The sequence below is a fragment of the Xyrauchen texanus genome, chromosome 10 (genome assembly GCF_025860055.1).
Source record: "Xyrauchen texanus isolate HMW12.3.18 chromosome 10, RBS_HiC_50CHRs, whole genome shotgun sequence".
Classification (NCBI taxonomy): Eukaryota; Metazoa; Chordata; class Actinopteri; order Cypriniformes; family Catostomidae; genus Xyrauchen; species Xyrauchen texanus.
The window spans coordinates 24472894-24490129 of record NC_068285.1 but is presented as its reverse complement, the minus strand read 5'-3'; the positions used below and the strand labels follow the sequence as shown (position 1 = coordinate 24490129).

The window sequence follows — 17236 nt, the reverse complement described above, 5'->3', positions numbered from 1 at the left end:
AAAAGGCTAAATGTCCCTCTTTCTGATGACGTTTATAATGCACCTGAGCCTGATGAAGACCAAGACCAACCTCTGGCATTCTCTCAGAATGAGGGACTGACTGGACATGCAATAAGGGATGCAATTGTTAGAAACTACTTTTGACTGGTTTATCTCTGTTGTTTGTGTCATTGTAATTAATATACAGTGATAAATGACTTTTAAATATATTATTTTTCTTTGATATTGACAGCTGTTTGTGGGATTATTTTTTGGGGAATATATATATATATATATATTGTATTTTTTTTATATACTTTTCTGCACTGAAAGGTTTAATGGGTAGTCTGATGTTTACTTTTTCTACTTTATTACTGTAAAGGTTAAACAAATCAAGAGAAAAATATAAATAAATGTATATATACTGCATGATACAAATGTTGTTTTATTTGACCAATTTTAAAGTTTTATTACATTTTGTTCCTGAAATCCACCCTGAAGGTTTGATCCATATCAAATCCAAGACTGGATTAAGTGATCTAATCCGATTTCAGAATCCTTTTTTTCTTTTGAACAACCCATTTTCAAGATTTGATCCAATCCATTACCCGAAATCCGATCAGATTACTTCTGAACAACTGGGCCCTGGTACTCCGCTCCTTTCAAACACTCTTCTTTTTATCCTTTTTGTAAGCTTTATTTAATTGGGGGGTTTTCACTTCATACCTGAGGATCGAGAGATGGTTTTCACCTAACTGTCTGTTTGGTGCATCGTTGCCCAAAATGCACCACTTAATCAGCTGTCATTGTTTTTAAATTTCATGGCACAGCACACCTCTTTGCTGTTCTTTTAAGCGCTGCCTCAATGCAGGCCTGTTCACACCAAATCAGATGTGACTATAGTATAATACACTGCCTGGCCAAAATAAAGTAGCCGTTTGGATTTAAATAATGGTTATGGGGTTGCTTCAGGTCTAGGCTCAGCAACGTTATGCTGCAGTAAAATGAAGTCAGCTGATTACCTGAATGTACTGAATGACTGGGTTATCCCATCAATGGATTTTTTCTTCCTTGAAAGCAAAGGCATTTTCCAGGATGACAATGCCAATATTCATCAGCACAAATTGTGAGAGTGGTTCAGGGAGCATGAGGAATCATTTTCATACATGAATTGGCCACCACAGAGTCCTGACCTTGTATTTGTATGTTCGTCATGGCATTCTTTTTGACAACCTTATGCAACATCAGAACATTTATTTCCCTACAGAGTTGCATTAATTTTTGGTCGAGATGACGGGAAAGTCGAAACACTCTGTAAAGTCTTCTCCAGCACATTCCAAAGACTTTCAATGGGGTTAAGGTCAGGACTCTGTGGTGTCCAATTTATGTGTGAATAGGATTCCTCATGCTCCCTGAACCACTCTTTCACAATTTGAACCTGATGAATCTTGGCATTGTTGTCCTGGAATATGCCCGTGCCTTCAGGGAAGAAAAAAATCCATTGATGGGATAACCTGGTCATTCAGTACATTCGGGAAGTCAGCTGAATTAATTTATTGCCGCATAATGTTGCTGAGCCTTGACCTGACCAATTGAAGCAACCTCAGATCGTAACCATTATTTAAATCCAAATTACCAGGCTACTTTTTTTTTGGCCAGGCAGTGTATGAAGTATACATTTGCAAAAATAAAAATAAAAAATTCATAAAAATTGCACAAACCTTTCAATGTGAGTCTAATGCCTTTTTGTTCTTGTTGTTTTTATTTATTTTTTTCATCTTAACCCTTGTGCATCAATTAAAAAAAGTTACACATAGGTTCATTATGGACAAAAATGGCCATGTCCAAAAACTGTCATAAAAATATTATAGATTTATATTTTTTTCCACTTTCACTGACATAATTTTTTTAACCAGCATCAGCTCTAATCATAATGACCAAACATTCATTCATTTTTAGAATTTTAACCCTTTAAACGCTGGTTTGTTTACATAATGCCACTGTTGTTTTTAGGAAAAAATTAAAAATAGTAATTATTTTCAATTTAATAGATGCTAAGCAGAATTTTTTTTCTTTGATTATTAGAGCCTCGGATATGTCAATGATTAACAACAACATTCATTTTGATGCTTTCATATTTTTTATGCAGTATCAGATTTAAAAAAAGCTACCACTTAGGTCCATAATGGACAAAAATGGCCATGTCAAAAAAGTGTCATAAAAATATTATAGAATAATATGTTTTTCTACTTTCACTGACTTATATTTTAACCAGAATCAGATCTAATCATAGTTACCAAACATTCATTTATTTTCAGAATTTTAACACTTTAACAACAACATTCATTTTGATGCTTATGCAGTATCAGATTTTAAAAAAAGCTACCACTTAGGTCCATAATGGACAAAAATGGCCATGTCAAAAAAGTGTCATAAAAATATTATAGAATAATATTTTTTTCTACTTTCACTGACTTATATTTTAACCAGCATCAGTTCTAATCATAATTACCAAACATTCATTTATTTTCAGAATTTTAACACTTTAAACGCCGGTTTGTTTACATAATGCCACTGTTGTTTTTTATAAAAAATATAATAATTATAATTATTTTCAATTTAATAAATGCTAAACAGAATTTTTTTATTTTTATTATTCGAGCCTCAGACACATACAAACCACACTCTGAAATCCATACCAACACACTCACACAATTATATATTCATAATGTATCTAATTGGCTCTATAATATGCATAAGCCAAAAACAGCAGAAAACAACAACAAAAGCGATGATATGCCAAACCTGAAAAAATGGCACGATCTGATAAAAAATATTTAAAATGTAAATTTTGAAGCCTTGCCAACATAATGAAAGCATGTTAAACAAGATTGCATAATTTTATAGTTAAATGGCACTGGGATTAAAAATCGCAGTTTTAATGGGTTTCAATGGGGCATTTTTGTCCAAAACGACGCTAAGAGGGAGTATTTTGTGTAACTAGTGCAAAAAATATTTTTTTAAAGAAAATAGGGTGAAATATTAAAATTCCAATAAAAATTCACACCTGTGGAAAATGTTATGCAGTTAGCATTAACACAGACAAAGTTATCAAAAAAACAAAACTGAAAAAGCCAAAAATGTCCACAAGGATGCACAAGGGTTAATATTTGCTATCCAAACTATTAAACTTTCTGTAGCTTAAAAACGAAAACAATTGATTTAATGAAGTTCAAACCAATTTTTTCACTTTAAATCTTGTCATGTATGTTTTTCATGTCATATACACAGATCAGCCACAACATTAAAACCACCTGCCTAATATTGTGTAGGTCCCCCTCGTGCCGCCAAAACAGTGCTAACCCGCATCTCAGAATGAGATGCTATTCTTCTCATCACAGTTGTACAGAGCGGAAATCTGAGTTACAGTAGACTTTGTCAGTTCAAACCAGTCTGGCTATTCTCTGTTGACCTCTGTCCTCAACAAGATATTTCCGTCCAAAGAACTGCCACTCACTGGATGGTTTTTTGTTTTTGGCACCATTCGGAGTAAATTCTAGAGACTGTTGTGTGTGAAAATCCCAGGAGATCAGCAGTTACAGTTACTCAAACCAGCCCGTCTGGCACCAACAATCATGCCACGCTCCAAATCATTGAGGTTGATTTGAACATTTATGCACTGCACTGCTGCCACACGATTGGCTGATTAGATAATCACATGGATGATTGTTGGTGACAGACAGGCTGGTTTGAGTATTTCTGTAACTGCTGATCTGGGATTTTCACACACAACAGTCTCTAGAATTTTCTCGGAATGGTCCCAAATACAAAAAATATCCAGTGAGCGGCAGTTCTGTGGACGGAAACTCCTTGTTGATGAGTGAGGTCAACAGAATGGCCATACTGGTTAGAACTGACAAAGTCTACAGTAACTAACAGATAACCGCTCTGTACAGTTGTGATGAGAAGAACAGCATCTCAGAATTCTATTCTGAGATGTGGGTTGGCGCTGTTTTGGCAGCACGAGGGGAACCTGCACAATATTAGGCAGGTGGTTTTAATATTGTAGTTGATCGATGTATTTGGATGTAGTTTGAATACGTCACATGCTTTTTTAATTTCCTTAGACTTTGTATTGCTGCTTATTCACAGCACTTTTTGTTGCTTTATGTTAAGTTTGAGCATGTGCTTTGCATGTGCTTGCTTGTGTAATGCTAAGTTCACTGTCTCTCTTCCTCTGTCCCTCTATCTCTCTCTCTCTTGCATCATTTCCTCCTCTTCCTCCTCAGGTATTGCAGGGAACCACCATGCAGCAGCTTCAGCAGGTGCAGGTCGCTCAATCACAGGCAACCCCTATGACGGTAAACACCCCAAACCCCAAAAACTCTTCAATTCCCCCCAAAAGACCCTGTTGAAATACAAATGAGCTTGATCTTTTTTAGGCCAATTATTACATTTGAATAAGCACCGTATTGCAACGCACAATACAACCAATGGCAAAAACAATTCCGTCTACTCTAGGAATATGAATAAGAAATACTACATTAGATGTATCATACACTAAACAACTCAGCAAACAGAAGCAGGTGGTATGTTAATACAGTGCAGGTGGCTGAAGGTCAGTCATTGTTACTGGCTATTTGTTTTGTATACTGCGTGGTTGGAAGAATTTGATTTTAAATGGACCATTTGCAGTTTGATGTTGTGGTATATTCAAATACAAGTAAGGACATTGCTTTATAGTTTAGAAATTGTCAATAGGCATTTTCCCCCTTATGCACTTAGACCACAGTCTCTGACTTTATTGATTTGAGCTGCAATATTGTGGTTGCTGAAAGTGAGACATTAAAAGGAAACATTAAATGAAATGTATGAAAACAGCAATTTGCTGAGGTCTATAGTCCCTCAATTTCCTTAAGAGTTTGGCCATAATGTCTTGTATACAAACACCATTTTCTTTGCTAAAAACGCACTGCAGTCTCTTGTAATGACATCATCTGAAGTCTGTTTTTACACTCTGGCACCTAATATAATTTATATAAGAGATAAGATTTAAAAGTAGACAATTGACCCTGTAATGCTTTCAGTCATAAAAATAGATCAACCCAACAGTCAATTTCTTTAAAGAAAAAAAGGAATAGTTTTCCCTGAAAATGACATGTGTATTATTTACTCATCCTCATTTTTCTAACATGGATGACTTCATTCTTAATGATAGGCACCCTTAGTCACTTTTCACTTTCATTGCATCTTTTTTTTTTCCTAGATAATGAAAGTAAATGGTAAGGAGTGTTATTCTGCTAAGCGTGTCCTTTAGTTTTCACCAAAGTCAAACAGGTTTGGAACAAAATATTTCTAGGATCAACAACATAATATATCATCATAAATCATATTTCCAAAGAAAGAGATGGGTATTATTCACACAGAGCAAAATCTGTAATTCATATTCTCTCTACTGGATGTTACATGAGGTCACTGTGCATCTCAGGCCAGATGGAGTTGTGCTGCTTAATAAATTACTCTTGCCTATTGGGTGTCAGTTCCTGAAGAGAAGAGATCATCTGTAACACCTCAGTCACCGTAGTCAACACCCTGGTTTCTCCGCTCAAAGTGAGAGGCCTGGGGTCACAGTCTTGCATCTCTCCCCTTTCCTCATCACTCCTTCAGTTTCACTTTTGTTTAGAGGCATTCCCAGTCTACGGCACACGTTACGTATATTAGCATCAGCATCTCCAATCCAGTGTACATAAAAGAGAATCAAAATTGACACAACAGGACGAAGCACAAGATAAAACAATGCAATATCCATTTTATTCATCCTCTTTCGTCCTCTCACTTTCAGAGTGCTCCAGTGACAATGCAGGTGGGCGAAGGCCAGCAGGTGCAGATTGTGCAGGCCACTGCACAGGGACAGGCACAGGCAGCACAGCCAGCTGGACAAACTATGCAGGTTATGCAGCAGATCATCACCAACACAGGAGAGATTCAGCAGATTCCAGTAAAAACCTAACTTATTATTCTGATAATTTTAAAGGGTTTATAAGCAACATAGTAAAGGCCCCCTTGTGGTGTTGTGCAGGTGCAGCTCAACACTGGTCAGCTGCAGTACATTCGCTTGGCTCAGCCAGTCACGGGAACACAGGTTGTTCAAGGACAAATACAGACACTTGCAGCAAATACTCAGCAGGTAGAGCATGAAACCTTTAAATAAGCATATAGATGTCTTCAAGCTATTGCATATTCCATGCAATACATCTTTTCTTTTATTTCATGAATGTGATCATGTTGATTTGTTCTCAGATTTCACAGACGGAAGTACAACAGGGTCAACAACAGTTCAACCAGTTTACTGATGGGCAGGTAAATGCTCAAGTGAATAACTACATTCTCCTTTGTCTTAAAGGAATAATTCACCTCAGAATTTGGTTACACTTTACAATAAGGCTGCATTTGTAAAGGGATAGTTAACCTAAAAATGTCAATTCTTTCATCATTTGCTCACCCTCATGCCATCCCAGATGTGTATGAATTTCTTTCTTCTGCAAAACACAAACACAGATTTTGAGAAGCATAAATATTTTTGGGTGAACTATCCCTTTAACAAACCAGAACGTCTGGAATCCTTTTATTTAGCCTTATTAGCACAGCTACTGTTTTGATTTAGATTTCATCTAAAATGTGTTTAGATGTAACACAAGTCCAGTAACACAAGTCCCTTCCTCTCTTTTCCTGTCTTCCTACAGCAGTTGTATCAGATCCAGCAGGTGACGATGCCAGCAGGGCAGGAGCTGGCCCAGCCAATGTTCATTCAGTCCACTAACCAGACAGCCGACGGGCAGGTCACCACGCAGGTCAGTACGGACTGAGGCTGCCTGCTGTTTTCCCCGCTGACCCACGAAGCTCCCAACACCATCAACCACCACCCACAGTGAAGGAGAGGAGCTGTGATACCATCTACCATGCTGTCAACCACACTGAACATTTGCATTCGACCCTGACACACATACACTCACTTCTGACTTCAGTCCTTCAGCTTTTTTTCATCTCACGCCATATTTCAATCAAGTTATCTGAGTGGTTTAATTTGTCAATCGGCATACAATTTTAGATTTAATCTTCATAATTTAGAGACCATCCAGAATACACATACTGCTGTTAGCATTGTTATTACCCTTTTGGTATGCTTACTACAGTACTGTACAATGGAAGGATCAGTGTGTTGTGACAGAAATCAATTTAGCTTTCTGCCATGTTAATTTTCATTGTATATTTATGTCTATTGCAATATGGCAAAAGAATATTTGATCCCACTGTCTTACTCACAGTACACATATAATATGTCCTCGTTAGTTAAATGTGGAAATGGGTATAGATTATGCTTTAATTTTGATCTCCATTCTGAAACCTGATGTTAAACAGTCCTATAGAGCAGTAGGGCACTTCTCAGCTGTGGGGCATGTGCTGTGGTCTTTTGTGGAAAAATGAACTTTTTTTGTTTTGTTTTGTTTTGTTTTTTTTTTAAATGTTTTTTTAAGCCAACATCCATTTTGATAGATCATGCCATCTCATGATGTGTAGACTTTAAACTTGATGATAAAAAAGCCATAATCTACACTTTCTTTACACAAGTATCTCTAGTCTCTATTTCTCTGTAATTCACTAGTAACTGTAATGCGTACTTGCATTGTAGTAGTATCTTGTATAGTTTTGGAATTTGCTAACATTGTATTTGTTGTAGGGCTGGATTTTTCTACATGGAAAATGTTGTTCTTTGTGTGAGTGTGTGTGAACGTGTGCTGGTAATTGATGTGCTGTCTCTGGGTGTCTTTCTGGACATGATTTAGAAAGACCTTCTCTGCCCCCTTGCAATTGAACTTCTCCACTGTTACCCCACTTGTAAAAACAACATTAATTAAACCCCTTTAATGTAAACACATTTTTAAAACCAGGTGTAACTCAATTTCTTTTTAAAAATTGCTGTTCTGTTTTTTATTAATATTATCATTGTTGGTCATTGTTATTTTGCATGTAGTTATGACTGCCAGCATGATATGCAATACCTAGTTTACAAATTTTTTGTAAACCAACTTTGGTTTGTGAGAAAATAAAAATGTGAAGAAAAAAAACCCTGGAAATGTAAATATTTTGTGGCTCAGTGGCATGTGCTTATTACACAATGTGCTCTTCTAGGGACATCAAAAATCAAAGATGGCACTGCTGTGAATAAGGTCTGGTTAGGATTAGGGCGGGGTTAGGACATCTGCTGCCAGGGAAAAACTGATGCCAGGTTCACACATCCTCCGTAAGCAGGGCATGAGCTGTGCGTTTTTGTTTCGGCGCCCATATTAACAGATTACACCGTTCACACTGCAAGCGTGAGTGCGAGGTGACGCGGTAGTGAGCGGATAGTTTCGGTGTTGAGCCTAACACTGAGCTCAACACTAAATAATGTTTAAGTGCAACACTGAAATTAAAAAGCTAATAAAAATTATTCAAACCAAACCTATAGTACACTACAATTTATATGTCTGCATGAAAATAAACTCAATAAAATAGCATAATAAAGGAAAATATGAATAAACTGCCAGACCTTTTGCCATTCTGTGTATCTAGGTGTACTGTATAGACACAACATTAACCAATCATAACCAAGTGTGCTGATAAATATGACATGCACGTGACTGCCCAGTGTTGTCCTTGAAGCAGCAATAACCACAGCTTACCTTATTAAAGAAAAAATTTGTCGTAGGGCCCCATAGATAACTTTATTTTCTGCACAGATGTGCTTCTGTTTCACGTGAAAGAGACTTCTAATTTGTCAGCAAATTAAAAAACACCTGGTAAGAGTTGTTTATATTGCCTATATGCATTGTAAAGTCTTTAAAATTCAGGCATGCAGGTGGCTGTGGCTCAGGTGGTAGAGTGGGTCGGCTACCAATCGCAGTGTTGGCGGTTAAATTCCTGGCCCACATGACTGCACATGCCGAAGTGTCCTTGGGCAAGACACTGAACCCCAAGTTGCTCCCAATAGCTGGCTAGCGCCTTGCATGGCAGCTCTGTCGCCATTGGTGTGTGAACACAGTGTATAGCGCTTTGGTAACCTCTAAGGTTAAAAAAAAGCGCTATATAAGTGCAGACCATTTACCATTTTAGCACAGAACATCAAAAAGTATGAAAAAATAAACTCGGCAGAAAAAAGTCCCTTATTCAGGACACTGTATATTAAAGATCATTTTGAAAAATCAAAATAACTTGACAGATCTTTATTGTTTAAGGGTTTAAATAATGTTTTCCATGGCTGTTCAAATAAACAATTAATGAACATGCACCTGTGGAACGGTCGTTAAGACAGTAACAGCTTACAGATGATTAAGTTCACAGTTCTTAAAACTTAGGACACTAAAGAGACCTTTCTACTGACTCTGAAAAACACCAATAGAAACATGCCCAGGGTCCCTGCTCATCTGCGTGAACGTGCCTTAGTCATAGTTCAATACAAGTTAAGCTCAATCTACAGCATTTGTGGCATAATGTTGATTACCACAAAATGTTATTTAGACTCGTTCCTCCTTTTTTTAAAAAAAAGCAAAAATCAAGGTTACAGTGAGACACTTACAATGGAAGTGAGTTTAAGGAGGGTTTAAACAAATGTGAAGCCTATCATTTTATTAAAGCACTTACATTAATTCCTCTGTTAAAACTTGTGTATTGTTTGACCGTCATTTTAGGGGATAAGGGTTTGTTGAAAATACATTGTCATGGCAACGAAGTTGTAAAATTGGCTAAAACTTTAAACAGAAAAGTTTAGTAAGAGATTTTATCTTGCTAAAATCATGTTTACATGCATATTGTTCATGTCTTGTGGCTATACTTTTGAGTATTTTAACGTTCAAAAATTCACTTCTATTGAAAAAGCCTCACTGGAACCTCTTTTTTGTGCTTCTTTATTTATTTATTTTTAAAGAAAAGCACTGACTACCACCCCTGGAGTCACATGTTCGAATCCAGGGCGTTCTCCAGTCACTCCTGAGTGACTCCAGTCAGGTCTACTAAGAAACCAAATTGGCCCGGTTGCTAAGATGGGTAGAGTCACATGGGGTAACCTCCTCATGGTTGCTAAAATGTGGTTCTCACTCTCGGTGGGGCACGTGGTGAGCTTGAAGCTTCCACACGTGCTATGTCTTTGCGGTAACGCACTCAACAAGCCACGTGATATGATGCACGGATTGACTGTCTCAGATGCGGATCTCAGAACTGAGATTCTTCCACCGCCACACGGATTGGTCACTATGCCACCACGAGGACTTGGAGCGCATTGGAAATTGGGCATTCCAAATTGGGGAGAAAAAAAAAGAAAAATAAATGTTTTAGGTAATCAACATTATGCCAACATTATGCCACAAATGCTATCAATTGAGCTTAACTTGTATTGAACCTGGAACATTCCTTTAAGATGAGCCACCTGGGGTTCATGATCATACGTTATGCCACCTGGGGCTCACTGAAACTGCATAAAATTAAACGAAGTATTTTTTTTCTATGATTTCTAATATGTAATCTATTTATTTATCAATAATAGTCTCCCATTTTTGACTTGTTTCCTTTCACAGTGAGAATTGTTATTAAATGTAAATGATGGAACGATGTGGATCAATCACTTAGCATAGCCTACAGTAAATACTTAAATGGCTCTATTTTCGTGACCACGATTGGGTATATAGAAAGTCTGTAGGAAAGGTTGTTGCTAACCTTGGTAAAAGGGCTCGGCCCTGACTACTGAACTAATGCCGAGTTTACACTACACTGTTTTAAGCCTGCAACAGAACATCAACTAGAATGGCTGCGGTATCAAGAAAGTCTCATTGGACCGAAGAAATGGAGAAAAAAGGCAGGAGCACCAGATTTCATGTTTCATCTGAACTGCACAACAACCGGGTGGAGAAAGAGAAGAGTTGAGGAGAAACTGCCAATTCTCTTGGACAGTCAGGTAAGCAAATTACTTACTGATTTTTCAGTAGGAGGTACTTTTCCACATTTTAACCAATAAAATATATGATTAAAAACATACACATCATATTCTGAAATGCATAACGTATGATCATGCATTTGTTTTCGTATCTCGTACCACTTCTCGCATGTACTCTGTTGTGAAACGTAATTTGGAGTTCAGGCAGAGTCATCTGGGATTCATCTTTAGTGAAATGTTTTGTAATGTGTTCACCCCTGTTGCCGATTCGCTTTGTAATCTGAAAACGCCACGACTTCCATGACGTTACAGGCAGTTGTGTAATATGAACAGTACCACAATCCGACATCTTTGAAATTCGTGTAGTGTGTAGGAGGCATAAGGAGCAGTTCAGTAGATTGACCCTCTGGCTGAATATGCCAGCCAGGCAACTGCCTTTGCAGTAGATGAGAACGCTAACAGCTTGCTCTCTGCAGGCATATCAGAACTCTTTGCTAGCTCTCACTTCATTGACCCATCAAATAATAATAAAATAGAAGGCATTATACTCAATGTTTTATTAACATTGGGTTTATTACAATTACACTTCTGTCGTTAACATCTCAGTTGTTTGTTTACAATTATGACGGACAGGGGCAGGGGCGGGGTTCCTTTTTCGCCACAGGATGGCGACATTTTAATCAGAAATAGAAGTGTGCTGCTGTAATATTCCACTCAATCATTGTTTGGGGGTAGCGCGTGCGTCATTTATTGCCGTGACTTTTCAGAGCACATTGTACAAAATCACATAAACAAACTTTCCATCTTGTTCTCTCTAAATGGTCTGGTTTATGGGAAAAATTAAACAATTGAGTCACGAGTTTGCCACTCACTGTTAAGCTTCGGGAGGTCATGCAGCATTTCTTATCCGGCCTAAATCTTGAAAGGAAGACGTGATTAGGAGGGAGTCTTATGTTCAGTCGTCATTCCCCAACCTTTTTTTTTTTTTTTTTGAGGAGGCAAATGGCTTGAAATGCATCATTTATCCTGCACCTTCAGTTTATTTGAAGAGAAACACTTTTTTTTTTTTTTTTGTTATTAGACGACATTTTCTAATCAATCAGGTTACCTTAGGTTACGATATGCTAATTTTAAACAATATTATTTCAAAACCATCTGTATACAATGCATATCTGTGAATATATTGTATTTACACTTCCTGTACATTGTTTTAGACCAGGATTTCACTTGTGGACATGCTTAATCGTCTTGTGCTGAAAACAAGTACAGCATTAATGATTGTGGACTGGTTCTTAATATTTGAAATATGGAGTCTGCTATTAATCCTGTCATGACTGGGATTTATTAACTCTGTTTGTATTGGCTGTTGAGTTTCTTTAGGTCAAAGAATCATCCGATAGATTAGAAGAGACCCATGAGAGACCATGAGGGTTAGTTCATTTTACACCACCATCTAACTCATACATAATATATAATCTTAATCTGATGTAAGAGATGGCAGTACACAGGGGTTGTGATTGTGTCAACTAATGTCACCATATTGTTGCCATTCACAATCATGCATAGTCATTGGGAAAGCACCCACTGCCATTTGCTTGGCTCAGCCATTGTGTTGATGGACACCTCATACTGTATCAAAGGGGAAACCCAACAGATCAGGCTTCAAAGTTGGACGTGGTTCTAAATTCCATTAATTGACCCTTGGTTGCTGATCTCTGTGATTGAGTATTTTTCCCGAGATGGGTATATTTCATACACTACCAGTCAAAATTTGGTCACTTGCTGCTTCTCGTGACCTTAAAAACTTTTTAAGAAATTTTTGTTTTAAAGCTGAATGGATAGTCACATCTCTACACTACACAATTGCAATTGTGTTTTTTTTTTTTTTTTATTTTATTTTTTTTTTAATAGTTTTGATGACAAAAAAAAAAAATTGTAGGTGTGTCAAGGATGACTTGAGTAGTGTAAGTATTAAACATGCTAGATTGCTTATCGTTCATTGTAGCTTTCTCACTCCATGTATGTGATGTTTGGCTTATTTTGCCTTACTTTATAAAGGGTGAGTATTATTATTGTGTTGGTCTATAAACTGCCTCTACCTTTTTTTCGGTAATTTAAAGTGAAAAGATGTTGGATTAAACTGTTGGACTCTGTACCGGAATCTCAATTGTACAGAATTATAATGAGGATAAGCTTGCATTTCACCTGCTCTCAGTTTAGTTCTAGAATCTGTGAATTACTGACCAATTTGTTCTGAGGCAAAGTTTAAGGAATCTGGCTCCTTACAGATTGTCCAGACTAACACCCATGTCTGAAAAGACAAAACCTCCAGATTCACATAGGAACTCGACATGTTTCCACCAAATGTTCCAGTACCGTCATCAACCCTATTCTGCTGAGTTGCTGACATGCACCTTCTCTCATCAGATATTTTTGCATCAATTAAAATACCTTTTCCTCTGGCACAATGATGAGCCTGATTCGGATGTTTAATTTTCCATCTAAGATTACATTTTTACTCCACTAATTGTTGGATTTAGTGTTGGGTTTGGGTGTACATTTCATAAAGTATGCATTTCTGTTGACTGTATTACATAATTTACAATGAAATACAGCTTGCTTTTGGTGCCACTCTATGGACATTTCACCCTGTGCTCATACATTCAACAACACTTTCAGCTTTAGCCACTGGGGGCAGTGGTTAAAATGTTGGTAAACAGACATCGATTTCAGCTGAAGAATTTTCAACCTTTCACTGGATTCACAGGCCAAGTGAGTTTACTACTTGCTGTATACTCCCTAGTATTTAAAAAAATTAAATAGAAAGTGAAATGGCAGCCTTTCGTTTCCATGATAAACCTTTCAAACAGTAGCTGTATGCAACATGCTGTACTGTGACCTCATCAAATTGCATGTTTAATTTAGTTAGTGTTGTTCCGTTATGATTTGGGATAGTAAAAGGTTATTTTGCATTTTTATTCCAATTTTGTGTAGAAATGTCTCAACATTTTACAGTCCGATCAAATAATGAGTTACACCAGAGATGTCAAAAATGTGTGGTGTTCAGCACATAAAGTAAAGTGCATTGCATTGTGGAATACAGTTTTCCAATCTGTATACTTTTGTATAATACTCATTTTGGTCAGTGTAGTAGGTCAGCCAGGTACACTATGCATACAGAAAATGTGTATATTGTTTAAAGTATACATATTGTATACTGCTGAAAAAAATAGGAGTAAAATGGCAGTATGCTATTCTGAACACAACACCAGTTGCACAGAACCCTGGGCACAGAGCTATTTAGGTGGGCCTGCAATACTGCAGTTCTTATGGTTTAAATGCGTAGTGGTGTCTGGGGGTTTGGGGTTAAGTCTAGCAACCAGCAAAGTAATGCATGAGGGCAAGAACTATAGAACAGAAGTTCCTTTAGTCATCAAACTTTACTTTGCATTCATTCTTTATTGCTATACACAGTCTGTGCAATCGATTTCTGAGACATAAGGTGGACATAAGGATGTACTCTTTGGTAGGTTAAGGATACACAATTACTAAAGATCCTTTCTCTGGTTTGGGAAATGGTGTCTTTCGAACTTGCTCAACCCTCACAGGTCTCTCAAAAGGTCTCTCTCATTCAAAATATTGGAAGCACACCAGCCCGTCCTGCTCTGAAGAAGAACTGTGAAGTAACGGATTCAGGAATAAATTGCTTGCAACTTCTGAATGTTAGTTTAGGAGAGGCATATTTGATTTCATAAGAAATCTGGCCACAGCCTCAGTCTTTGTTTTTGTATAGTTCTGAAAATTCTGTCATCATTTACTCACTCTCATGTTGTTCCAAATCTGTGTAAATTATTTTCTCCTTGGAACATGAAAGTAAATACACTGCAGAATGTTCTTGCTGCACTTTCTCCAACCTGGTTTCATTTATTCAGTTTACTACACCTGTAGATTTGCTAAATATTTTTATATGGCTTGTTTTGCGTATCGTGACAGTTTCCTGGTGCAATGAACAGTAGAGGCTCTACAACAAGGGGCATTGTCCATACACTATTTTTGCGGTCTTAAAGGGCACCTTTACGAGTTTGTTTGAGAGCAAACAAACTGTGCATTACAATCAGGGTCCTGAAGAGCATGCAAGTTGACACATAAGCTGAATGTGTCATAAGCTGTGTCCACGTATTTTTATACAGTTTTTAAGTCAACCTCAATCTACAGCATTTGTGGCATAATACTGTTTACCACAAAAATATTTTGACTTGCCCCTCCTTTTCTTTAAAAAGAAGCTAAAATCTGATGCACTTGCAATGGAAGTGGGCCAAAGAATTTATTGGCTCAAAATAATTATTGGGCCAATAAACTTTCAAAAGTATAGCCACAAGACGTAAGCAGTATGCATGTTGACATGATTTTAGTGTGATAAAATCACCAACTAATCTTTTCTGTGTAAAGTTTTCAAAATGTACAACTTTTTTACCATGGCGACGTGCACACTGAACCCAAAAACGCCTGTAAACATGAATGTTTTTGAACGTTAAAACACTTGCTTTTTCAAAAGTATATCCACAAGACAAACAATATGCATGTAAACATGATGTTAGAGTGATAAAATCACCAACTAATCTTTTCTGTGTAAAGTAAGAGCCAATTTTACAATTGACTCTTAATGATAATGGAATGTCAACAAACCCTAAAATGACTGTAAAAAATGACAATTTAAACAACTTCACAGCTGATTCTATAAATTAGCTTTAACAGAAGAATGAATGTAAATGCTAAAAGTGCATTTTTGCCTTTAAACCAGAGGTGCCCAAAGTTGGCCGTGATGACCATTGAATTGGCCCGCCTTGCCAAAGATGACAAGAGGGGGAAAAAATAGGGGGAAAAAATATGGCATTGATGCAACTCTTGATTTTTAATTCATCTTTTTTTTTTACATTTTTTGTCTTATTTTTGCATCACACAAACTATATCTTATTTGAAAAGTAGCGAATATAAGTGATTACATTTTTAAAAATGTATATGTGTACTTCACTGAAGCGCACCCGTGATGCAGGCTTAATAAACTCAGGTGAGGGAGAATTTCAATTTAAACAACGGTTCAATTCACTCCAAACACCGATTTTGACCACATTAAGACAAACACTAAGTGAACAGACCAGGACTCTCATAAATCCCTTTTCTGCCCTACCAGCCAGACAAAAACGGTAATGCAGTAAATCAATTCTTTATTCTTATTTATTTATTCTTATTCTGTTTAAACCCCATTTGTAGGTGTGTAGAACATCTGTGTGCATCATACTGTAATACTTTGTCAAACGTGAGGATATCTCGTTTACTTGCAACTACCTGCCTAAAAACAGATAGCTGCAAGTTTTTTAATAACTATAAGATACAATGCCAAATTGTTATTTTTAAAGTTCTGCAATCTACACACAAATAACCCTGCATCCCTTTGAGAGCGAGAACCACTAATTGTGACCACGAGGAGCTTACCACATGTGACTACCCTCCCTAGCAACCGGATCAATTTGGTTGCTTAGGAGACCTGGTGGTGTCACTCAGCACGCCCTAGATTCAAACTCGCGACTTCAGGGGTAGCAGTCAGCGTCAATACTCACTGAGCTACCCAGGCCCCCATTTAGGAAAGGCTCTTATTCATAATCATATTTTGGAGTCAATGAAATTAATAGGCCCCTCAATTTTTTACATGTCCTTCGAAGCTTTTATTTCCTTTCATAATGTAATACATTCAGCCTTAAGAAAAAAAAGCAAAAGTACAATTCAAATTTTATTTAATTTCAAATAAAATAAATAGGCTAAATGCATTAACTATGCAAAATCTTTTTACAGCATTAAGTAAATAATCCTATTACATTTAGCTGTCCCAATAAATGGTAATACTGAGTGAAATCCATGCAGGACAATGTGTAGCCTTTAAAATCTTCTTTGTCACAAAACAAAACAATATCCTACTTGATAATATTAAGTCATGCCATTGTATCCTCATCTTTCCAAGACTGCACAGAACTACCATGTGTTTACTGTGAGGAGACGCACTGTTCTGAAAGAGACAGTAACCATGTTTTAAGAGATGCTTACATTTAGTCGTTTAGCAGACATTTTATTCAAAATGACTCACAAATGAGAAAGAGACCCAACATACTTACAAATTATATTAAAATCAATTATGTGCATTGTGCAAGTATAGGACACTTGATTATTTTAATTGATGAGTTTTGTGTGTTTTGCAGTATTCATATTTAATTTTAAAATAATACAGTTTGATATGCA

At 36.9% G+C, this 17236-nt stretch overlaps 1 protein-coding gene across 11 annotated transcripts in view; it reads left to right on the top strand.

Annotated features, from left to right (window-relative positions):
- LOC127650052 (nuclear transcription factor Y subunit gamma-like) overlaps positions 1–8105 on the top strand; it is a 36882-nt gene extending 28777 nt beyond the window's left edge. For 9 of the 11 annotated variants that reach the window (XM_052135192.1, XM_052135189.1, XM_052135191.1 and 6 more), the window contains 5 exons: positions 4269–4340; positions 5822–5977; positions 6059–6166; positions 6280–6339; positions 6723–8105. In XM_052135192.1, the coding sequence (XP_051991152.1) occupies positions 4269–4340; positions 5822–5977; positions 6059–6166; positions 6280–6339; positions 6723–6845 (519 nt within the window). In that variant the 3' untranslated portion in view covers positions 6846–8105. The remainder of the gene's footprint in view (positions 1–4268; positions 4341–5821; positions 5978–6058; positions 6167–6279; positions 6340–6722) is intronic. The other 2 variants (XM_052135194.1, XM_052135193.1) reach the window with 1 other exon arrangement.
- The last annotated feature ends 9131 nt before the right edge of the window (positions 8106–17236 follow it).